Source organism: Musa acuminata, chromosome BXJ3-9 (assembly GCF_036884655.1).
Source record: "Musa acuminata AAA Group cultivar baxijiao chromosome BXJ3-9, Cavendish_Baxijiao_AAA, whole genome shotgun sequence".
In the NCBI taxonomy this organism is placed as follows: Eukaryota; Viridiplantae; Streptophyta; class Magnoliopsida; order Zingiberales; family Musaceae; genus Musa; species Musa acuminata.
Window position 1 is genome coordinate 44,063,915 of NC_088357.1, and position 25,581 is coordinate 44,089,495.

The window sequence follows — 25,581 nt, forward strand, 5'->3', positions numbered from 1 at the left end:
AATCAACCCTAGACACTATGCCAAAGGCCCATCCAGCCTCGTGCCACCTAGGTAGCTTCTAGGTGTTGTGCTGGTTAATACTCCATGCCACTCTATGGAGCTAGAGAAGCCCTAAAATGATTGCTTGGATGGTTTATTTCTGGGTAATTTTACTTTTGTATGATGACTGCACATAACCTATGTTTACAAGTCACAAACAACTACAAAAGTCAATCAAAATGGAGCTACCAAGCCTACTATAAGCCCTCTACATACTATGTAAAATATGAATAAAACCAAAAGACACAGACATATATAAACATTACATCGAATACCTTGTTTATAACTTTATTCATAATATTCTCCGTCACTTATTCCTTCGATGTCCTCGTCAAAGCCTTTGCAGACACTACATCTCTTTGTCTTTGCTGAATCTTTCATATTTTGCTTTAGTTGTAATGCACCTCTTAGCTCCTAACTACACTCTACCACTATTATTGAGTAATCGAGCGTTAATCAGTCATACTGCCTCAACTCACCAATAACTCTGACTATGGTGTGGGGTTGGTTGAGTTGTGTTAATCCTTGTTGGTTCCTATGGATCCTTTAAATGAAAGAAAAGACCTTTCTTATTATACAATAGTCTTTCAAGCATCTCATACTGCTTGAACTTGGTGGATGCTTGTTGTAGCTTTAACGAGCAACGACTCATAGACTTAAGTTTTTGGAGTCTTTCCTTCACAAAATTTGTCCATCGACTCCTCTTCTACTTAGTTGTTACCTTTATGTGGGTTCACATTACTTTTGTTTTCAATTGGCATTCTGTTGAGAAATGAAGTTGATAATTTACTCTCAATAGCATCAACCACCATTAGTGAGGATTTGACAATTATTGTCTTGCACCAAGTTTCTTCGAAAGGTCTTTGAACATGTGTAGAGCTCCTCTACTAGATAAATAAGAAAATTGAGATACTCTATTTCACCCATTCTCTTAAGAGTTAAGAAGACAAAGGTTAATTAACTTCGTTTGCATCTTTGAGGGTTGTACGCCATGCATTGAGCTAGTTACTAGACTCCACCTACTTTTTACTCATACTTCCGGAACACTTAAAGTGTTAGCACTCCTTGTGTGTTAACTATTACGATTTGCCTTCTTATTGCCATTAAACTTCTAGAATATAAGAAGTTTAAAAAAAAGAGAGCAAAATTTCATCCCAATTTGGAGTAAGTCTCCAATAGTTTGGGTCTCCTTTAGGATTATATCGTCTTCTCTATTACTTACTCCTCTGAGTAGAAAAGTATAGCACCATATACTGCCTACTTTATTAGCTTTCAGCACAATCTAACCACATATCTGGCATAATTATTAGCTTTCAGCACATTGTACGTCATTCCTACATGTCATTCGATCTTCCAGTACTTTGTCCAAACCTTTGGTATATCGTCCTTTCCTTTGGTATATCGTTCGATCTATCGACATGTCAACTTTTCCATGGTATCCAATCTTTTAGCACAATACATGATCCTTCTAATACAATGCTCGAACTTATAGCATGAAGTCTAATCTTTGGCACGTCGACTAATCCTTCGGCTCAATGTCCAATTTTCGATATGATACTTTTTCTAGCATAATGTCTGATTCTCCTACTTTAACAGTTTGCCTTTTGATAGTTCGAGTCCGTGATCGAAATATTTCTTATGTCACTTATCTCAAAAATATATTAGTCCATAAACTTATCAATTAATTTCATCATAAAAAATATGAGATTCAACAATGCTCTCCCTCAATGAGAGCAAGGGATCGATGACTTCTCGAAAGTTCCATCTCTACGATACCATAGCACTGACATACCTATGGTCCTACCATCTATTGTCTTGCATCTGTATCCCTTTCTTCGCAATCAGTAGATACGCTTCTACAGTATTACGGCACTCCTCTGAGTCAACTTGCATTCTAATCAATGCTTAGTTTTAGGTAGTTGAGTCCCTTTGGGCTCATTATCATTTTCTCGCCCATTTCAACCATTTTCTTCAACACCAGTTCTCTGAGCAATTCCCCTTAGTTGATGGAAAGATATACTACAACTCAAATGCATGGCCTCCATCATCATGTTATAGGGCTCACATTGATTTTGTTCCGTTCTTATTCCTTGGTAGCAATGTTTGTTTACTCGGCTCTGTCCTCTGACTTAAGTGAATATGAGCTCTAGAGCAATCTAACTCTCCAACTGCTCTGATCATACCTCTATATGATCAAGCCCCCTATGAGACTCACTAATACGTGCACCCCTTAGTGGTACACGGCCTCCATATGCTGATGACCAAGGCCTTCATTTGATATAAAATTTGATATAAAATAAACGAATGAAATCCTTCCATGAGTTTAAAACAAGATCACATATCGAATTATTGATATAAGTATGATAGAATGTTGGCAAAATCGGGCTACAATATACCACATATGCTTATGATTCAGGTTTTCTTCCCAAACTCTTTTAGCTGAATAAGATTGCCAAGCATCAACCCGAACTTCGGATTTCGATTTGTGATCCTGTCGTATCCATCTTCGAGTTGAATGGCGATCATCAAGCAGCAACTTTCTTTGAGGTCACGGAATTGACAATGATGGCAAACTCTGGTCCCTGCACAAACATGTGAATGTTGGAGTAATTAGTACAAATAGCTTTGGATTAATTAATTTCTGGAAGGAAAATTCAATATACATATCAGTACAATCTCCTAACTTTTATTAGATTGTGTATGACATGAGGCTTTTAGAGTTATATATGACTAATCATAGAGATACCAAAGCTAATCCAAGTCCTAATTAGAATATGCACCACACAGACTAACCAAGTAAAAATTGCCTTTGGCCACAACAGGATGTACGAAGAAAAACACAAGCAACCTCCTGATTGATGATCACAGATACGATTTTGTGCAAACTAAACAATGTGTCCAAACTCAAACACAGATAATAAAAAGCATAAGTTGCAGCACTTTTGGGCTAAAAACAGCATTCAAGTTGAATTTGCGTGAATGGATCTTGAAAACTTAGATCAGCAGAAGCTAGGAATATGATATCATAAGTTATATAACTCAAAAGAGGAAAAACAAAGTTACTTGTCATTCTTAAAAAGATGAAAAAAATGCAAACAAAAAGAAAATTTTGAACTAGACCGCATGCATTTGTCTCATAGAAGATTGAACTTGGTCTTTAATATTCCATCTGAGATCCATGTTCACTGGCAAAACCAAATTTTGTTCCCAATTAAACAAGTTAATAATGTATAACATGCTTTAACTGTTCATCTACTGATTTCTGCCTTCAAACAACTTCGGAGCATGGATACCAGATATTATCTGTAGCAAAGGAAGATATCACTTTATATGAGCATGAGACCAAATATTCTTACTCAGATCCCAGTATAACCATTGGACAGTTTTTATCATTCTAACTAATAGGTTTTACTGATACATGCATCAAGAGGTGATGATGCACACAAGAAAAATATTTTCAGTTGCCATGATTACATCATACTTGCACAAAGCTACATTTAACTTTATAGGAACTATTTTCAAAGAATGGCATGCTTCCAATAATTGTTAGATCACTCCATGTCGTATTAAATGATACTCAGTATAGTAACTATCTAATCAGATTTACATTTTAAAGTACTAAATAGCTTCATACATTCAGCAACTAGTATATGATATTGGACAGCTAAACCTGTAATATATATGAAACTTTTCTGAAAGATTTTGATTTAAGTTTGATTTCATATTCTGTTCTTCTAAGCATGATGAATTCCACTGATTCCCAGCATTCATGTTCTACCTCTGTTGATTTCATCCACACTTCTTGCCTCAAAAGTTATCCTCTGTTGAAAGGTCAATCCACATCATATATCCTAAGAGATGTTATCAGAAATCTTTAAATACCCAGATTTTTCCTATGCCCTCCATTGACATACACAAAATACAGGCCTGCACCTTCAGGCAAGCACAGAGGCAGTAATGTTCAAATATGTATAGATGTGAATATATCAATGACTTAATGCAGGTCACAACACTAGGAAAAAAGGTTTAAACATTAACCTCAAAAATTTATAACACCAACAGACAAACAAGGTCTGCACATACTATTTAATTGCCAACTCATAAAGGCTGAAGCAAATGCCATATCTGCACATATTGCAAGGTTTGGTGAACATAGATTATAGAAATGCTTAATTAAATTTCAGAAGTGCCATTTTGAGGAATAAGAATATTTGAAATGAAAGCATTAAGTTTTACTGGTTCTGACTGCAATTATAGAACTGCACTTAGCTTATGAATGTAGTGACAAAATAGTATTATCTGCAATTATAGCACAGCACTGCAACAATCTGTGCGTGGGGACAAATAGTAGTTGTTGCATCATAGCTTGTGAATGTATTATTTGCAAGTTATTGATTAGGTAGACCCATAAACAACTCCAGTTATCTGCAGTTGCAACTATTACCTTATAATAAAATAAATATATCCCAGATTGCAACTTCTCCCACATATCTTCCTAAAGATGTTAAGCTTTCCTAAGAACAGAATAGCCGCTTATTGCTAAAACCTTCAAAAAAGTGCTTCATGGAGTAGTTTGTTCAACAAAAACTAATTTAGAATTCCTAAATTACATAATCTACCCAATGGTTAGAACCAATGGGAACCAAGATGTATTTCACTAAGCAAGCATGTGGGAACAGATAAATTTCTTCTGAACCCAGGTATCAAGCTCTATAATGTTAACTCCATATCAGAGAATCAGTAACTATGAATGTCTCAGCAAACAAAATTGCAGCACAACAACAGCAAAGTTAATGGTACCTTTAGAGAGGCACCTCCAACAAGAAATCCATCAATATCTTCTTGTTTAGCAAGTTCTGAACAATTGTTCCCATTCACAGAACCTGGAACAGGCCATGACAGTTTCTGTTAGCAATATGAATTATCCAATGCTCAAGAATCAAATGAATTAGAAATTCCTTTAAAAAAATCTCTCCTGCTTACAGAATAAAAGTTCCTTATTGCAGCCCAAAACTGGTCCACAAAAAAGTTTACCACAAAATGGTCATGTAAGAAAATCAATGTTGTAAAAAGAAAGAATAATGGCAATCAAACTTAATCAATCAGGTTAGAAGTTGTCAAACAAATATAGTTCTTTCACAAATGCAAAATCTGGTACCTTTAATCTAATTACATGAAGGAAAAGAAACCCCAAACATGCTAATATTCTATTTTATAATAACTTAGACAAAAATATCATGAAAAGTTTGCGCAGAAAGATAAGGCCACTCTCCCATTTTCTCTAGATGTAAAACCAGCTATTATAAGTACAATATTATGCAAGTAGTAGCAGTGTTCTGCTATAGAAAATATCAATACTGAAGACTTCTTGCCCATTATTGATTAGCCATGGAAAGCATGCAAGCAACAAAGATGATCGTAACTATTCACGACCTTAAAAGACTTTGGACAATGAAGATGATGATAATTCAAGTCAAATGAAGTATTTGATGAAATAGCTGAAAGGAGAGGAAGTGCTATGTTAGTATGTAGGTGCTAAAGACTTCCACTTACAATAACCAGGTATTTGAGTTACTTTTTTTATTATTGTCTAGTCAAATTTCAAGCACTAAAAGGAAAAGAAACCACAAATTCTACCTAAGTACCAGAAGAACCAGTATACCAACAGAAAGATAAAATTATAAGCATTGGCAAAGTTTTCTCTGTAAAGACCAGTAATGGTTTCCCAGTCTGGTGGAGAAGTGAAATTTCACATTTCAAATGTAAAAAATCACAATCATACTGGATTCATTAGATTTGTGATAAGTGAAATTTGTCATGCAGATAAAAAGCTATAAAGATTACCTCCATAGATGATACGAGTGGAAGAAGCAACTTCAGCTGAGACATTCTTCTTAAGCCAATCACGCACAGCTAGGTGCACTTCTTGAGCCTGCTGGGGAGTAGCCACTTTTCCAGTGCCAATAGCCCATACAGGCTCATATGCGATAACAACATCCGTCCAATTCGATATGCTATCTGTGATAAATGATTAAGGGCATTGAGCATAATTCTGCAGCTGTGGCTCCTACTTTTTTTCCCCATAAACAGCACAAATGTATTGTGTTGTTTGGGTAAAGTATAAGTTGAACAATACCTGCAAACGCTTTCATCTGCTGGAAACAGACATCAAAGGTTTTTCCTGCTTCTCTCTCTTCAAGTTTCTCTCCTATACAAGCAATTACCTTAAGATTCTGGCTCAAAGCATATGCAGCCTTCTTCCCAATAAACTGGAATCAAAAACCTTTATTACAATAATAAACTTGAGATAAGTGAATTCCTTAACCTATTCAGTAAATTATCCAGAAGATTATAAGTATAGCTTATATTCAAAAATCATCTAAAATGGGTACCTGGTCATCCTCACCAATAACGTGTCTGCGCTCAGAATGGCCTAGAATAACCCACTTGCAACCAATATCTACCAACTGCTCTGCACTGTAAATCAAAATCGACATAAGTGATTATATGACATGTTCAGCTGATAAAACAAAATAAGATTCTGAAAACAGAAAGGTAAGGTTGCAAGCTTCTCTGCATGTGCAAGATGTTACTGTCCAAAGACAATATTCAAAAAGATATAGGCTGTCAGCTACAATAAACAATCACATTAATATTGGGATCTTTTCCAATATGACCACTAAAGTCGGTTCACAAAAGGCTAAGGTATTGAATATGAAATACAGAAAGCAAAGACTACATATTGCAATCAAAGATATCTCAGATTAGAATATAGCACAGAAGAGCACTACCTTATATGCAAAGGTAGTATGACGGGAAGATTAGGAATTGACATGCATAATATTGTATGAATAAATGAAAACTCATATCTTTTTATGCTCAGCAGAAATCTACAGGTTCAGGTAGTTGAACTGATAAGAGGCTGAATTCATATATTATCACTGGTGCCAACATACTAACTCAGTGCAGGCGTGTTAATGCTCTTGGATCAGGAATCGAGTGTGGAACATTGTAGATGAAGATGCTTCGATTTAGTTGAAAATAGTTGAAGCATTATGAGACTTGCTTAGTTGCAGATACTTAAAGACGGAGCATATATGTGGCTCCAAATGTGTTAGTGTTATGCAAGTCCAGGAAGACTTCACTATTATAATTCAAGACAGTCTCATGCAATAACAGGATGTGAGATGCTGCTATACTAAGACTTCACTCAATATTCTTCAAGACTCATTCTCAAGCAATAGCAGGATGTTAGATGCTATTGGCAATTGTTCTACCATCTTTCGTTGAAATATTGAGGAAAAAAACTTCATTTGCCCGAGTACATCCATTGCCACTAAAACTTCATCATCTACATGGAAAGCTACAATAGCAGCTTCCTATTAGAGAGTTCAATCAGTACATGCATCCTAATAAAGCCTGAGTCAACCAAACAACTTATGTGTCAACAATAAAAACACACTCACCTAATAAAAAGAAAGAATAGTAGTTAGCACCTGCAATAGTATCTAACTTTTCATTTGGAAGAATCACGATCCACTATTTTAATATTCAACAAAAGATCATCATAGTTGTTTAATTGTCACATGAACTTCTAAGGTGTGATAATTTCATGGGTAAAATTAATAGATACCATGCTTTTAGGCATCATGAGTTTGTTATTGTGCAAACTTGTTAACAATCTATTCTCATGTAGGGGCAAGGCTCGATCTGACCCTTTAACCAACAATAGTGGGTGCATCATGCACTAAGGTTCTCTTCTTACTCTCTATTTATAGTACCTCAGGAATAGCTATCAATCTTCCAGCCTACTATGTAGTAAAATACCTTAAGTGAGGATGTCACTATGTATAAGTAGTTCCTTATAACCCATTTCATGAAAGTTCATTAATCTAAGTCCATGATTTAGACTTTCCTCTTTTAATATTAAATCTTCACACATGTAACAAAGAAAATACATTCTTAAACATGAAATTAAGTAAATCTGTAGTGATTGTTATTCTATTAAATAAATGATAATTGCGCATAGAAACCATCAACCGAAAATTTTCAGTGGTGGTGACCTGATTTCTCCTGTGAAAGCTCCACCTTTCCCAATCCAGGAATTCTGAGCAGATATCTCAATACGATCGGTCAATGATTGCTTGACCTGGTCAATATAGATATATGGAGGCGCTACAACAATATCTGCATTATTCCCATGTCAAATTAGAGTAAGAACATTTCAAAATCACATAGTAGAATCTGCAGTAAGATAATTACAAATCAGACACTTGGAAATCTCTTTCATCTCAGTATAGTTCACATGGAACAGACTAAAGTATTGGCCTACATCTGGTAAGGGAGGCGCAAGTATATGTATTGTGTTGTAGATCATGCCAAATGAAGCATATAGTCACATAACAAGTTTGCAAAGCATACAACTGTATAATGAGGATGATTAATAATCTCACCTACATCAGTTTCCAACTTTGCATCATTCAAATCAGCAACAAGTTTAGTAATTGAATCCCTCGTCCCATTCTAGGAAAACAAAAAGAATCAAGTCATAAGTTATGTAATATAGTATAAGAAAAAGATACATCAGAAATACAATATATGAAGAGGTAACTGAGAAAACTTGAGTCTTGGAACCAATGATGAACTTTAAGAGTCGAGATATTAGCATCAATTTTAGAGATTGTGGTTAATTTCTGAGAAGGGAGAATGGTTACCATCAGATCCAAATTATCATACGTTCAAAGATTTTGTCAATTTCCAACAAAGCCAAGATGCACTAAGAAACAATGTCATACATATAACAAAGACAAACCACTTCAGTTTAATGGTAAATATCCAAGAGAACAAAGGAAAATACTAAATAACATTTGTCAGTTTAAGAACTCTAAAATCCTGTTAACATACAAGAATGAAGAAAGAACATATACAAACATTGCATAAAAAAAATGAAATATCCATAGAAACTCAAGCCATAAAATTTACATTTTACTCCATGAAAATAAACCTACTCAAATTCTACATATTACTGAGAGAAATATTAGAACTTGCAGAATGACAAATACACAAAAAAAAGAAAACTGCCTCAGCTATAGACTACATAACTACAGGTATCTGTAGCAAAAAACTCATACAAGACTCACTAAAGTTAAATCAGCCATTCTAGTGTAAAAACATGAACTACTTTTCTCATGCCTAGCTTATACAGCCAAAGTTGATTCCAGAAGTCATGATAAAGTGATTTAAATGTCACAAATGTCACTTTGACACTGCAAATAGTCATAATTCAATATTGGAGGATATCTATGATGATACATAAGGCTACATGGACCTAGTACCATTAAATTGGGCTTCAGTACTTTAACGTTTAAACCACATAAAATGGGATTGAACCAGATCATGACAAGAAAAACAGAGCCTATTTAGTACTAGGTATTACAACAAGGCTTAAGTTAAAAAGGAGCACTATGGATGATGCTAGAGATAGTGTGGAGTCACCCGAATGCTGGTTTTGGATCTTGGCGAGGCCATCCCTTCAAGTATGGGAGATTAGCTCCACATCCACAGCTGATGTGGGAGGATGATTATGATAATATAGAGATGATTGACCAAAAACCATTAACTTGGACATCATAGTGCAGTTTGGGGCCTTTGGCCCACGTGATTTTATGCCTATCAAGTTTATGGGTCAATTTTAATGTCAATTTAGGTTGTGACAGTCATAGTTGGCCACACAAAGTCAAGAAAACTCACAACCATTAGGATCAAATTATACCTGGTGTTAAGTCAATAGCATGTAATCCTTTCCAAGTGAAGATATTAAACTAAAGTTAAAATATGCTATTCAAATCAAACTCCGGAAATGATGTTTCTACAGACTTCCCGTCATTCTTTATAGATCCATGTCTTCTTCATGAATCTCTAAATTTGCTTAATATCATGTTTTACACCAGAAATGGAACATCTAAACAACAACAACAACAAATGAGCATTAGAGTTCCATTCAGGTCGCCTACATCGATATTTTCCCACCATGAGTGGTATGTGAGGCAATCTTCCAAGTTAAACTAAGAGTAGCAAAATTTATTTTTCTTGCTTATAATAAAGTTTTCTTAAATATCACTTTGCTACTTTTGCACCATAAGTCCTGATCAACTCACTTCGTAAAACCAAGACAAGTCTTCTCCAAGCATGTCCATATCACCTCAAATGATTTTTCCTCAATTGTATTGTCAACAAGATGGAATACTTATCCAAGAAGAAAAAAAAGCATGATGCATCCTATTCATGAATTTCTTGTGTTCAATATAAGATATTTGTATTACTTGATCAGTACTTCAGTAGTACACCAAAGCCTGCTTAACAAGTCAGTTCTCTATCTGAGAGTCAACTTTTGATTTTTTTTTTTTTTTACCGTGTATCATTCTCCATGACATCCTACTGTTATAGCTTGGACTATAAAAATAAGAAAGCAAGTTAGAACGAACTATGGTAATGAAATATAGCTTGGACTACAAGAATATAAACCTTGTCACGTCTTAGGCTTAAACTTTTAGATGGAATGGCAGGGGTCAAAAAAAGAGCAGGAGATCCTCTGTTCAATACTCACAGAGCATAATTTACATCCTCATTTAATACAAGTTGCATGTAGTACACATCTGAAGGGGAGTATTAAAATGTAACTGTGTAGAGTCAGTCCCATCTAATGGGCATAGCTTTTTGATGGATTGGCAGGTACCAAAAAATTGTAAGAATGTCAAGTAAAAAAAATCATCCTTTTGCATTCAGTTTAGCATATAATTTCTCAATCAGAACGTCTACAAAATCAGCCTTCCCATGCTTCTAGAGATTCTCCTGATCTATTATGTAGATGACAAGACTCATAAAAGTCAACATATATAACTTAAGATTATAGTCTCTAAAGAAAATGCTATCCCTGATCAATGTAGACAGCATCTAAAGTCAAACACAAAAGTAGGGCAGCAAATTGGTGATGATCATGAAATTTTATTGGCATAAATACCAAGAAGTAACAACTATGAATACCAACAAGTAACAACCATGAATGGAGGACTGGTTAGTTTCTAATGTGTTGGATGTGTTTGAGCAAAGCTTTATATTATCTAGAAGTAGAAATCATATACTGGTTACTTCTTGTCGGGAGAAACAAATCCCATTTAGAAAATAAATTGACAACCAGTTTATCAGACTTGATAATGAAGGTAAAACCACAGTACTACAAAAAAAGTAGTAAACTTAGTTGTCATAGATAAACAACTCTTCTAATTTAACTTCGAACTCACAGAACTTTAATGTTTATTTGACAAACGATCTCTTACTAAAACTTCCTGTAATTACAAGTCTACTAACAAGGCAAATAGAAATTATTATACTTCACTTTTCTGGTTTAAAGCCCTACCCAGCATCCTTGTTCTATAAAGTTCAGGCTAGTTATATATGCTCCAAATGGTGTGTAATTTAGTGTCAAAATTCATGACTAAATTTCCGTGATGTTAACCATCACAACTGCAAGACTATTTATCCAATGATCTCCTGTTGTTGATTATTTAAAATTATCCTGATGGGAAAAAGCTGCCACTCTTAAGAACAAGAACAGATTCTAAAAGATGCACAGGAAATGAAATTTTGACTGTAAAACATTATGTGTAATCTCACAATGAACTGTTGGCATTGACCCCAAGAAAATGGAAAAGAAAACAGAACAAAAAAAGAAGTGAAATGTTTGAACTTACACATTTCCAGTTGCCTCCAACAAAAAACTGCAAGCACATGAAAAGAAAAATATCAGATAGAACACAGATTAGTAAGAGTATCACAAATCCATAAAGAAAATCTTCAATTTGTGCATACATATAGACCTGTACTCTGTGTTGCATGTTGATGCCTGTTTACTTAAATAATGAAAACGAAATTTATATATTTACAGGAAAGAAACAGATATATATAGCATTAACAAAATATCTCATTTTCTTGTATAAGTGATAAGTAGTTTGCTTTCTATCACCATGTACAAGTATATAAGAGAAAGAAACATAAGATAACAATAAATATCCCAAAAACTGCAAAAGATTTACCAAAGAGATAGACATAAAGAGGTAGTGGCTCATCTAACAACACAACCCTCTAAGTCCAGCAAAATTGAATCCAAATAGATCCACACTGTCCATCCTGTACATCATCGCACCACCTTTCACAGATTGATAGCCACTAAAAGGTCCTGTCATGAAATTTCTACCATGAAAGTAACATCACCCCCACTTTCCTTCTTTGGCAAACTATGTACTTAATAGAGATATACTGATTCAGTACAAGAAAAGCCCATGTACATATACCTAGCAAATGAGCACCCACAATAAACATATACCAGCAGCATTCTTTAGTGGGCAACTAAATTCATTGTCGCAAAAGTTCTTGATGAACTATAAAACAACTAATGGCCAACATATGGTCATAAAGTTCGACCACATCATCATATTGTATGCAAAAGCACCTAGTATCAAACGTACATTCGCACAAACACATTCTCATAACTGAATTCACAAATCTAAAAGACAGACATGGATTTAAAAATCTCTAAGTGGTCCTGACAATAAGCTAAAACCATCAAGGTAACATTTAACTACAGCTTAAGAATATCTATCGCATTCAATACCTTGCCTTATTTTTCACTTCGAAGGAGTATATTATTGCTACACGAATTCCTGTCCCCAGAAGTAATATAAAGAAAAAGTGTTACTAAATATTGGTACTCGTTGGGTCATCGCATAGACTATATCGGCCATCAAATATTAATACTCAGACTAGTTCCCAAATGTGATCTTTCCTTGATTTCCAACGTGAATAAATCCATTCTGCTTCGACATTCCTCCGACTCAAAAAAATTAGATGCTTCAATCAAGCAATATTTACGTGATGATGGAAGAGGCGGGACCTTTCCGGTGCCGGCCATGGCCACGACGCCCCGAGGAGGGCGGCAGGAAGCAGGGAGGCGGATCCGGGAGTGAACGCTGCGGAGGAAGAGGGCGGTGGAAGGGGCAGCCTCGCGCGAGAGGACCTCCCGGCGGAGCCCCGAGAACTGCGATGCCAGAGATGACGCCGTCGCCGCCATTGCTTTGCTTCCCTCTCTCTCTTCTCTCTCTCTCTCTCTCTTTCGATCGCCTCACCAAACCCTTCCTCTCGTGTTTTGCTTTCCCACTCGGGAGATGTTTGGTGGAGAAAACAAATTATCGGATAACGCTGAAGCCCCACTCTTTCTCGGACACGTATATCCCGGGATTTACTGATCGAAGAATCCAACGATCCGACACGTAATTGCTGTTATGGTCACGTCAGCAGAAAACCAATTGATGAGATCCGTAACCCGACACGACTACAGTTAACGGGATTGTGAGGGTTTACTTGTGTTCTTATACGTGCATAGAGCTGTTTGGTATTCGAAATCGTGGAGCGGCTCTACTGGTTCTTGGATCGGGGCCCCGAAGTGAAAAGTGTCAAGTTAAGCGTCCCAAGACTGCACCCCAACATATTCTCCTCCCTCAGAAAGAGAACCATATCTGCCACGTGTTACATGGACCCACCATGTTTTAATGCATTGGGTCCGTACTCCGGAGTAGATTACGCATCATGCGAATCCCACAAATTTTAATGCAGAATGCAGAGCATGGTACGTAACGCGGGTAAACTATTTCGTGGAACCACGACGAAGACGTCTTGCGCCAAGATTCGGATTATTAGGATATCAAGATCCCGAAATGGAACCCTGATTCGAGTTAAAGAAGCTTCCTTGGCTTAACCGGCCAAGCTCGATCATGAATATAGAATATCATGATTTTGGTACGAAATTAAGCTTAGCACCAAAATGCTCGGATTTAATATAGTGAGTAAGCACAAGTGTGTTTAGGGTTTGAAATATTAGACCAATGGTCCTTTAAAAAAAGATAAATTTTAATTTAGTAACTATAAGAATTTGTGATTTTGGATGTGATGACTACATTTGTTCACGCAATAGGCGATAAATGATTAAAAAAAATAACACATAAATATTTGAATGTCACATTAATATCAATCTAATACTCGGTTGTATATACATATATATGTATATATATATATATATATATATATATATATATACATATATACATATATATATATACATATATATATATATACATATATATATATATATATATATATATACATATATATATATATACATATATATATATATACATATATATATATATACATATATATATATACATATATATATATATATACATATATACATATATACATATATACATATATATATATATATACATACATATATATATATATACATATATATATATATGTATATATATATATATGTATATGTATATATATATATATATATGTATATGTATATGTATATATACATATATATACATATACATATATATATATATATACATATACATATATATATACATATATATATACATATATATATATATGTATATATATATACATATATATATATACATATATATATATATGTATATATATATACATATATATACATACATATATATACATACATATATATACATACATATATATATATATATATATATATATATATATATATTTCAACCTGTTTCCAACATCAATCTTGTAACACAAGTGATCTCTAACCTAGTTGGCTTTGCAATATCCATTAATGAGACAATCAATCAAATCAAATGTTAATAATAGATAACATATAACGATTAAGACATAGATGATAAGTTTCTAGTTTCGAAGAGAATTTATAACTAATACTTATCAGATAAATAATAATCAAGACACTCACAAATATGGTTTCATATAATTATTAGAAAATAGAATGAATATCTATCCTATCACATTGTTGTTGGGTCATTGATCGCTGATTAGATCTTAAATTCAATAATATTTTTAAAACTAAACGTAATTATACATCATATTACGTTGGAAATATACAGCAAATGATTTTATAATATTGTTAAAGAGAACAAATTAAGAGGATTAGAGATAAACGAATATGACAAGGTTTTCTTCCTTCTTTTTGCTATGTCAAAAAAGCTTTATTTATCCTTGGAAAAAATTAATTATAATAAGTATGGAATGGACGACATTTTAGTTATTTGAATATTTAAATGATTTAAAATTTAAATTAAACCTTTGGAAAGTTTAATTTCCAAATTTTCAAGTCCAATGAATCGATCTTCTCATCCGAGTTTGGTATCCTGTTCCACCACGGCGTGTCATATCCCATCGGCAACTCTGTTTCCTGACCTACTCTACGGCATCGGTTAACCTAAACTGCTCCGCTGTCATGATTCAAGAGTCACTCTCTATAGTATACGCAACCAGCTACTGTCTCCTTTATTGGTGGATTTGTGGACCCACCCACAGGTTAATCGAAACGGGTAAAACGAAAGAGTTGGGATAATTAGTTTGTGTCATAACATTGTGAGCGAGTTACCACCAGCTCCGACTGTAGCGATTTATCGACCGTTGGATTGAACATATAACGAATCTTACAGCGGCACATTATATTCCTATTCTTACTCGACAATGATTCGTATGTCGAAAGCGGCTTCGAAGAGCGCCTCGCCTCTATATAATTACTCTCTTCCCTTCACTCTCCCTCCATCGGTGTGTCTGTCTTCTCCGTCTTTGTATCTGTCGCTCCCTCGCTCTGTTTTGAGTTCTGTTCTTCTCTTCTTTTGCGGTGTAATTATGGAGAAGGGTGAAGAAAGCGGCGCCGGAAACAAACCCACCGCGGACGAAGGCAGCCCTCTCCCCATCGCCACTCCGACCGCTCCGCCGCCTCCCGAGGATGCTGAGCCCCCTGCCCGCGCGCCCTTCACCAGCCTCAGCCAGATCGACGCCGACCTCGCCCTCCTCCGCATCATCCAAGAACAGGTGCCCGATCATCCGATCTCCTTCTCCTGCTCCCCCATGTTGAATCGGATCTTTGTCTTATTGCTGGGGATGTGGGGTTCCTCCTGACGTTCTTTTGTTGTCGGCGATCGGGTGCAGGGGACGGCATACGCGATGCTAATGATGGACGGCGATGACAGCGATTACTGGAGCTCCGACTATGATGAGGAAGGTGCGGGAGACGAGCTAGATCACGTGGCCGAGGGCGGCGGGAGCATCGAGGGAAGCGATGACGAGGTGGACGCCGCCTATTTCGAGAACGATGAGGCATACTCGAGGGCCCTGCAGGACGCGGAGGAGCGGGTACTGGCTGTTCGGTTGATGGCCCTTGCAGGATTGAATGAATGTGAGAGCTTGCTGATTACAGTTTATTGCTTTCTGTTGGCTTCTGGTTGCTCTGGAACATCAATTGACTTTTCCCGCTTGTCTTTCCTGGGTGCCAGATGATCATGGGGACCATGACAGTGGCTTTCAGGTAAGTTATCGAATTTTCTTCTTTGATATTACTACTTTCATTACTCGTTGAAATTTTATACACTTGATGATGAAGTACAAATTAGACAGAATCTGTAGATTGTTGTTTGCTAGCATTGTACAATATGCTTTTGGAGTTCTTCCACCTCTTTTATGCCATTTGGGTCATATCTCAGCTAGTATGATACTTGCTGCAATTCATTTAGTCATTCTGGTATTTTAATGTGTTTAGATCATCATTCTGTGAACAGATATGTTTCTGCCAGAAGCTTATTTTAGTTTGAAAAATAATCATTCTTAGTTTGAAGCTCTCCACGTTGCAGTGGTATGGCACACACAACTGAAAGTTGCTATGCTGACATCTAGTAAGATGCAAAATACTTGAACCTTAATATCTGTAGCCTCCGTTTGAAGGGTGAATGTGCGATAATGTTTGCATAACACATTATGAAAATCACTTTGCTGGAAGTTTATAATTATGAGAGAAAAGCTGGTTACTTAAATCTTTGATATTTGTATCAAAATTGTCCAATGGACATCATTAACTGCCAAATTCCAGTTCAAATGAAATTTTTAGGAGAACTAAGTGAAATGACATTAATTTTGATCCTGCTAACTGGACTTATGAAGTTGTCCTATATGTCACACAGGATGCTTGGCAAGATCCAGATGAATTCATGTATGAGGTAAGAGAATATTTCCCAAGAAAGTCTAAGTCTTTTCGTTGAAACTTTATTCACGCTGGTCTTGAATGCTTCTGCTTCTTTAGGAGCTAGTTGCACTCGGTGAGCTAGTTGGAACCGAAAGCAGAGGCCTTTCTGCTGATACCATTTCTGCTTTGCCTTCAGTGAGTTACAAGGCAGAAAGTGTGCAAGATGACAATGCTGAACAGTATGCATCCATATCCCTTTAGGCTTTTAATATCCTTCAATTTAACCTCTGATATTAATCTTCTGGTGACACTTAAATGAATTCCACAGATGCATTATATGCCGGCTGGAGTTTGAGGATGGTGATTCTCTGGTCTTGCTTTCTTGCAAGCATAAGTACCACCCTGACTGCATAAACAAGTGGCTCCAAATAAATAAGGTAATTTTCTAGAAAAATGATAGGGCTTTGTTGTCTTTTCATAATGCTTATGTTTTCACTTAGAATTTTTTTGTATATCTTAATGAACTTAATAGTTCAAATTGTTTAATTGAAGGATCAGCCTTGCATTTGTGTGCTTAAATACCACAGCTAGATTGCCCACTATTTTAATAACCATTTCTGTCACCAGCTTGATTCACTTTTTTTTTTCAGTTGATCATAGAAGATTTTTGCACTATTCATTATTTTCTTGAGGTGTTCGTGGGATCCTTAGTTTCAGTTTTCATAGGTTTGCGCCTAACAAGTATTAAGCCATTAAAGTTCATTTTTTACGCCTAAGATTGGCTTCCACTTAACCACTAGTAGTGGAAAAGTAGTGTCCTGACAATTTGAGACCCTGATAGGCTTTTGTGAGACTTGGTTTTTTTTTTGGCTGTAGAATTCTTTGCATTAACCGTTTGTTGTGGTTCAATTAGTTATATATTAATCCATCCATAATGTGTATGCCTCCTTGTACCTTGTCTTGTTTAATGCTTGCGAACTGATGCATTGCTGTATGTTTGAGGACTGAGGAATAATAGTTATTTGAGGTCATCTATTTTAGGTTATTGCCTTTCTAGCACTTCCAAAATGTCAAAGCTTCTTGGAACTAGATGTCTAATTATGCTTGATGCTTTCAGAAATTGATTTAGAATTCAACGATTGTAATATGCTGAGGTTAGCACACCATTTTGTAATACAGCCTACGAATCCTTAAGAGTCACTTGTTGTATTTTAATGCCTGCTTTGACCAAAATCTAGTTTGGGGTTTGATATTTGTTCTTATGTTTCTCATTTTGGCCTATCTTGTATAGTTTAGCTCTAGTTTGATATTCAAGGATACAATTAGTTAATTGGCATACAGAACAATCAAGTTCTTTCACAAGATATTGGACTGGTTAGCTACATTGGTAGAATCCTTGGTTGAAGTAGTTAAATCAGAAAGACCAAATTAAATGGAAAATAATGAACATGACAAGAATTGCATGAGATGGAAAGCCACGTTCTTGAAACTTTTTTATTTGAGAAATATGAGTCATGATCAAGTTATTGATATATGAATAAAAAAGTCTTCTAGAAACTATGTTAAACAGCAGTTCTCATATGCTGATTAACTGCTTCAAAGTCTTCCGGAAACAATGTTGTCCATGTCATCTAACCCAAAAGGTTCCATATTCTTAACCTATAATTTTGGTCTCCACCCTCACAATTGTTTCACAGCATCCACTCCTTACCTGATAGTTTGGGCTAAACATTATGGATATAGAAAAGACGTCCAAGATGATTCGATAAGAGATAGAAAAGCTGCACCAGCATGCTGTGCCCTAGAAATCACTGAATCTAAATGAGCATAAAAATCATTGGATGATATTGTAGCTGCTACAGCAAATCTCTGTAACACTTCTGTTGGATCCAATATACGATGCATGCTCTTTTTTTTTTCTTCTTTCCTTCGGAAAGTCTTTGTAAGAAATTAACCAATCTTATTTTATTTTCTCTTGTAGGCATGTCCTATGTGCAACACTGAGGTTTCTACATCAGAGAACAAGCAAGACTGATATAATCCGATGATAACTACCATCATCTTCTTGGATTCTTTTGAGGAGTTTCTTCTGTAGGAAAATTCAGTATAAATGCAACTGATTGTAATTCCGAGAAATAGAAATGTTGCATTATGTTGTTACCATTAGTTGCTATCCTCGTTGTACTAGACATGTTCTTCTCCAAAGTATGTGCTTAGAGTATGCTTTTTGTCAATTATGCTGCTTAATAATTATTGCTGCATGACCTACGGATTACTTAATTCAATGATGATTATTTCTCTTATGCGATTCTTCATCCTTACCTTCTTTTTTTTTTTTTGGATCTGAGAACAAATTAAAAACTCGAAGTCTAAGTTTTTCGTAGGGACAATTCATGCTGCAGTGAATGTTTTTGGCTTGTTCAGCTGTAAGGAATGCTATGCCATGCCTTGGGGTAAGCCCAAGTCTTTGTGGAAATTTCAAAGTTGGAAGTCTAGCTGTGTAGTGTATTTAACCCGAATAAGTTCGACATGACATATACTATCATCCAATAAACTTTGGTTAACTAGCAGTTAATTTAAGTTTAATTTTAAAACACTAATTCTGTTTTTTGTGTTGTTTCTTTTCTATGGATAAAGCTATAAATAGCTATAAATAAGATATGTAATGCTGGTATATGTTTGTGTATTTTAATTCTATTCATATGTTATATAATATGTAGAGGGCTTATTGTAGATTTGACGGTTTCATCTTTGTTGGTTTTTGTAGTTGTTTCATGTTTGTAAATATAGGTTATACAGTCATCACGTAGAGTCAAAACTACTCAGAAATAGACCATTCAGATAGTCATTTTAGGAGTTTTTAACTCCGCAGAGTAGTGCAGAATATCAGCCAGCATAGCACCCAGGAGGCACTTGGGTGGCACAAGGTTGGATGAGCCTTTGGAATAATGTCTAAGGTTAGTTTATTGTCTCATTCCGGAGCAGTGTCATATAGGCATTTGTGGGAATTTCTCACGATTGACCACCTTAGACTCTTTGTTGCGCGACTATTCAAAACTTATAAAGTTTATGTTTATAATTTGGATTGTCTATCAAATGTTTGCTAAAATGGCTGCTTGTGGATCTCAAATTAAATGTTTTCTCTAACCCGCCATCTCTTTTGTAAGTCCTAAGGGACTATAAGAGGTTTTGGGAAGGCTGACCCTTTGCAGACGATATACAAGGGTATCAAAAGACTGACGCAAAATCAACTATGTCCGTGATAAATGACATAAGAGCAGAACAAGCACACTTAGAAATACTTGGTATGTAAATGTGGGGGATCTAACAATGTTGCGTTGAGGGCAACTTGCACACGTGACCATTTAGGAGAAACATGTGTTGAAAGATAGGGAAATGAGTCATTTAGAGGAGCGAGCATCTGAGATTGACATTTAGAGAAATGGCCAACCCTTTGTGCTAGAGGTACTACGAGGACAAGCAAGATGGGAAGAACGTGTAGTGTATAAAGATTCGGATGGTTGAGTTTGAACTACGACTTAACATTGGCAACCGAACTTAACGATGCTCAGGACAAGCGGGGTGCTTGGCAAAGGATAAGATCATGTAAGATGGGATGGGTTGCTTAGGAACTAAAAGAGTTTGTGCAAAGTTCATAGAGGTGAGAGGAATTATTAATTCAAATAATTCGATTTGCATACAAGGACTCATATGCAGACGATGGATTATTCGTGACTATCCCAAGATGATTAAAACTTGATGCTATGAAGAATTGAAACTTTATATTCGGCATAGGAATGATATGTTTATAAAAAGCTGAAGTGTGTAGCGAGTTCAACATAAGATTATGTCAACGAGGCAAGATGACACAGAGGCAGGTACTCTTGAATAATATGTCGCCGTGTTGCTATTCGAGTTCTCACAAAGTAAGTAATGCATAATGGAGATTATGTTGAGAGGGCAAAGGCCCAGGATTTAGACAATGGTGCATCAATTTCAGTGAAGTTAGTGTACTTCGGGAGCTATTAGGCAACGGACTATCCTAGAGCTGTGCTTCGTCCAAGTATGACCTGAGAGTGGGTGGGCAAAGGTCGCTTGCCAAAAGAGTAAATATATTCGGAGGTGACAGATATTATAGTCCACACATGGAGAGTGGGTGGGCCTTGCGACGTAAAGGCCACACATGGAGATATTATAGTCTTATCCCACAAATATCATAATGCAATGGTGATGTCACCGGGAGGTGACATGATGCAATGGACCATAATGGAACAGTTTGAGGTAATGCAACACATATGTAAAAAATCCCATGAGAGACTAGATCAAACGGAGATATAATCAGGAGTTATTGTGTGCTCCACTTCAGTAAACAATACAACGATAAGAAGGGATATGGATTCAAAGAGTGAATGCTATGGTACTATAGAGGCGAGTGTTTCATACATGCATCGAATTTTGCATCAGATGAAAGTCTTGGTCATTAGCATATGAAGCCTGTGTACAATCAAGAGAAAATTTTGAGTGCAAGTACTAGTGAGTCCTATCGAAAGGCTTGATCATTCAAAGGTATGATCAAAGTGTTAGAGCTAGCCCCAAGAAATTTACCAAAGGGTAATTTTGGCAACCCAACAAAGACAATAAAGCGAAAAGATAAAAGCAATAAGAACACCAGATTTACGTGGTTCGATCAATTAACCTTGACCTACATCCACAGACAAAAGAGGAGCAAATCACTACTATAAAAGAGACTATTACAAATACCTTAGAAAGATATTCCTAGGCCATAAAACACCCAAAAATACTAAACAAGAAAAAACCCAAACTATAAGCTCAAACTATTTAACTGAGTGTGGACTTAAACCCAAAGCAAACACTTAGGTTTTTCTTGTGGTGCTTCTTGTGATACATCTGACTTCAAAGCTCAGACCCTTATTTATAGTTCCAATATGAGATAATAAGTCTGATTTTCCCGATGTGGGACTATGAGACTTGCCAAACTAATAAATCTCCACCTTGGCATGCCCCAACAAAACCTGCTCCACCTTCTTCATTAAAGCCCCAACGGGCAATCACCAACAATGAACACCAACCAAGTCCAAGCACTGCTTGAACTTGTAAACCGGAAGAGGCTTCGTAAGCATATTAGTTGGATTGTCCTTCGTATGAATTTTATGAACAAGGACCTTTCCCTCAGCAATGGTATCTCATTTGCATCAAATAATTTTCTTACCCGAAGGTGGCTTCACAAGATCCCAAGTTCTATTCTGATGGAGAGATTCTATTTTTTCATTCATTGCAATCAACCACTTAGCTGAATTATCATAAAAAACTATATCTGAGTACGTAGTAGGCTCACCAACTTCACTTGTTTCTTCTGCAACAAACAAAGCATATACAACCAAATTTGCATATCTTTGTGGTGGTCGAATATCTCTTCGTGGTCTATCCTTGGCTATCGAATATTGCTCTTCCTCTAGATCATCTTCGTTAGTAGACTCGGGACCATCTACCGGTATTCTTTGAATAGAAGAGTTAGACTGAAAGGAATTAGAACTACCAATCTCAAGCTCCATCTGCTTCTGCGCACTATCATTTGTATAACTAGTAGATTCTTCTATAGAAGATAACATAGACAATTCATCAAAAATAACATCTTTACTGATTATAAATTTTGGGGATTTGGGATCAGAACACCATAATCTGTATTCTTTCACCCCAGAAGCATACCCAAGGAAAATGCACTTTTTCACTCGAGGCTCTAATTTTCCTTCATTTATATGCATGTATGCTTGACACCCAAAAAATTTTAAATCAGAGTAATCAGCAAGAATACCTGACCAAACTTCCTCCGGAGTTTTAAAGTTATGTGCTGCAGAAGGAGCACGGTTGACAACGTAAAAGGCCATATTAATCGCCTCTGCCCAAAAGTCCTTTGTCAACCCTACATTTGAGATCATACACCTTGCTCTCTCCAAGAGTGTTCTGTTCATACGTTCGGCCACACCATTTTGCTGAGGCATCATCCTAACAGTGCGATGCCGAACAATTCTTTCATTTTTGCAAAATTCATCAAAGTCACCTTCACAAAATTTCATGCCATTATCTGTTCGAAGCCGCTTAATCTGTTTACCTGTTTGCTTCTCAATCAAAGCCTTCCATTGTTTAAAGGTTAGAAAAACATCATTTTTATGCTTCAGAAAATAAACCCAAATTTTTCTGGAATAATCGTCAATGAAAGTCAACATATACCTGGCACCACCCTTAGACTGAACATGGCTGGACCCCAAAGGTCTGAATGAATATAGTCAAGAGTACCTTTCGTTTTGTGAACTGTCGGAGAATTGAAGCTGACTCTTTTTTGCTTTCCAAAAATGCAATGTTCACAAAAATATAGTGGCCCAATATTCTGTCCGCAAAGTAGACCCCTTTTACTCAATATGTTCAAACCTTTTTCGCTCATATGACCCAAACGCATATGCCATAATTTGGTGATGTCAGAATCAGACAATGATGATGACAAGACTGCAACCGAGCCTGTGACAGTAGTTCCCTGCAAAATATATAAGCTACCAGACCTACAAGCTTTAATAACAACAAGAGCATTTCTAGAAACTTTCATAACTCCACCTTCAACTGTATATTTACACCCAAGGGCCTCTAGGGTGCCTAAAGAGATGAGATTCTTTTTTAAATCAGGAACATGTCTAACATTAGTGAGCGTCCTCATAATACCATCATGCATTTTAATTCGGATTGTTCCTCTACCAACAACATCACATGCTACATTATTACCCATCAAAACAATTCCACCATTACAAGATTCATATGTGGAAAATAAATCTTTATTAGGAACATATGATAAGAACAACCCGAATCTAAAATCCATTCATTTTTAGACCTCATCCTGTCATCAGTAGCAAAGAAGATATTTCCATCATTCTCATCAGTTGCTACACTAGCTTCAGCGGATTCAGTAGTTTTCTTAATAATTTTTTCCTTTTGCTCTAATTTATTTTTCAATTTAAAGCAATCAGCCTTAACGTGCCTCATTTTATGACAATATCTGCATTCCAAATTTCTATGTTTGGATTTAGATCTAGATTTAGATCTGCTATTGTCAAATTCTCTTTTATCCATTCTACCCCTAACAACCAGACCCTCAGCCTGATTCCCTCTACTTTCCCCAGTGATATCTCTGTCTATCTGCTCCTTAGATTTTAGTGCAGATTTAATTTCCTGATACAAAATTGTTTCTTTTTCATAAATCATAGTATCACGGAAATGCTTAAAAGATTGGGGAAGAGAACACAAAAGTAATAAGGCCTTATCCTCATCATCAAATTTTGCATCTATATTCTCCAAATCCATAACCAAGGAATCAAATTTATCAAGATGTGAGAGTATAGATGTACCTTAAGTCATCCGAAGCATATATAAACTCTGCTTTAAGTATAGACGATTCTCCATTGTCCTCTTCATATACAAGGCTTTAAGCTTGTCCCACATACTCTTAGCCATAGTCTCCGTAGCTACCTCCCGTAAAACCTCGTCAGAGATATTTAAAATAATGCTGGATCGGGTCTTCTTATCCATACCCGCAAGATCTTCCTTTGATGTACCATCTAAAATGTTTTCAACTCCCTGTAGTGCCAAATCAACTCCGTCTTGAATCAGAATGGCCTCCAACTTCAGTTGCCACATGCCGAAGTTGATATTTATGTCGAATTTCTCGACAACAATCTTTGTTATTGTCATCGTTGCCAAAAGATCCCGAAACCAGGCTCTGATACCAATTTGTTAGAGTTAGCCCCAAGAAATTTACCAAAGGGTAATTTTGGCAACCCAACAAAGACAATAAAGCGAAAAGATAAAAGCGATAAGAACACCAGATTTACGTGGTTCGATCAATTAACCTTGACCTACATCCACGAACGAAAGAGGAGCAAATCACTACTATAAAAGAGGCTATTACAAATGCTTTAGGAAGATGTTCCTAGGCCATAAAACACCCAAAAGTACTAAATAAGAAAAAACCCAAACTATAAGCCCAAACTATTTAACTGAGTGTGGACTTAAACCCAAAGCAAACACTTAGGTTTTTCTTGTGGTGCTTATTGTGATACATCTGACTTCAAAGCCCATACCCTTATTTATAGTTCCAATAGGAGATAACTGTTGGGAAATCTTGGGGGCGACATCATATGTGCAGCGGAAGAACAAAAAAAACAAAATCCTCGATTCCCAAAGAGATGTTCGTCGTCATGCGAAGATTGGTGCGCAAAATCCGCGAAACTTAAAACTGCGTATAGAGTAGATTGTGTTACCTAGGGAGATCGTATATCCCTGTTTCCTTGCAGATCCTTAGAAGAGGGTAAAGGAGGTCAAGCGTCCTCCTCTCTAGCGGTGATCCACACAGCAGGGTTGCGATGACGCTCCTCAAAACTCCAGGC

At 36.2% G+C, this 25,581-nt stretch overlaps 2 protein-coding genes across 2 annotated transcripts; one reads left to right on the forward strand and one right to left on the reverse strand.

Annotated features, from left to right (window-relative positions):
• Nucleotides 1-2,357: 2,357 nt before the first annotated feature.
• LOC135649825 (triosephosphate isomerase, chloroplastic-like) lies at nucleotides 2,358-13,266 on the reverse strand. Its single transcript, XM_065168676.1, has 9 exons — nucleotides 12,989-13,266; nucleotides 11,790-11,816; nucleotides 8,493-8,562; nucleotides 8,103-8,226; nucleotides 6,432-6,516; nucleotides 6,176-6,308; nucleotides 5,884-6,057; nucleotides 4,840-4,922; nucleotides 2,358-2,621 (listed from the first exon to the last, which is right to left on the reverse strand). The coding sequence occupies exons 1-9, from the start codon at nucleotides 13,163-13,165 to the stop codon at nucleotides 2,565-2,567; spliced, it is 930 nt and encodes a 309-aa protein (XP_065024748.1). The 5' UTR covers nucleotides 13,166-13,266; the 3' UTR covers nucleotides 2,358-2,564.
• Nucleotides 13,267-15,697: 2,431 nt separating this feature from the next.
• On the forward strand, nucleotides 15,698-19,341 carry LOC135648789 (E3 ubiquitin ligase BIG BROTHER-related-like). Its single transcript, XM_065166738.1, has 7 exons — nucleotides 15,698-15,987; nucleotides 16,105-16,351; nucleotides 16,449-16,480; nucleotides 17,130-17,165; nucleotides 17,249-17,370; nucleotides 17,460-17,568; nucleotides 19,113-19,341. Exons 1-7 carry the CDS (start codon nucleotides 15,802-15,804, stop codon nucleotides 19,164-19,166), a joined length of 786 nt encoding a protein of 261 aa, XP_065022810.1. The 5' UTR covers nucleotides 15,698-15,801; the 3' UTR covers nucleotides 19,167-19,341.
• Nucleotides 19,342-25,581: the final 6,240 nt, after the last annotated feature.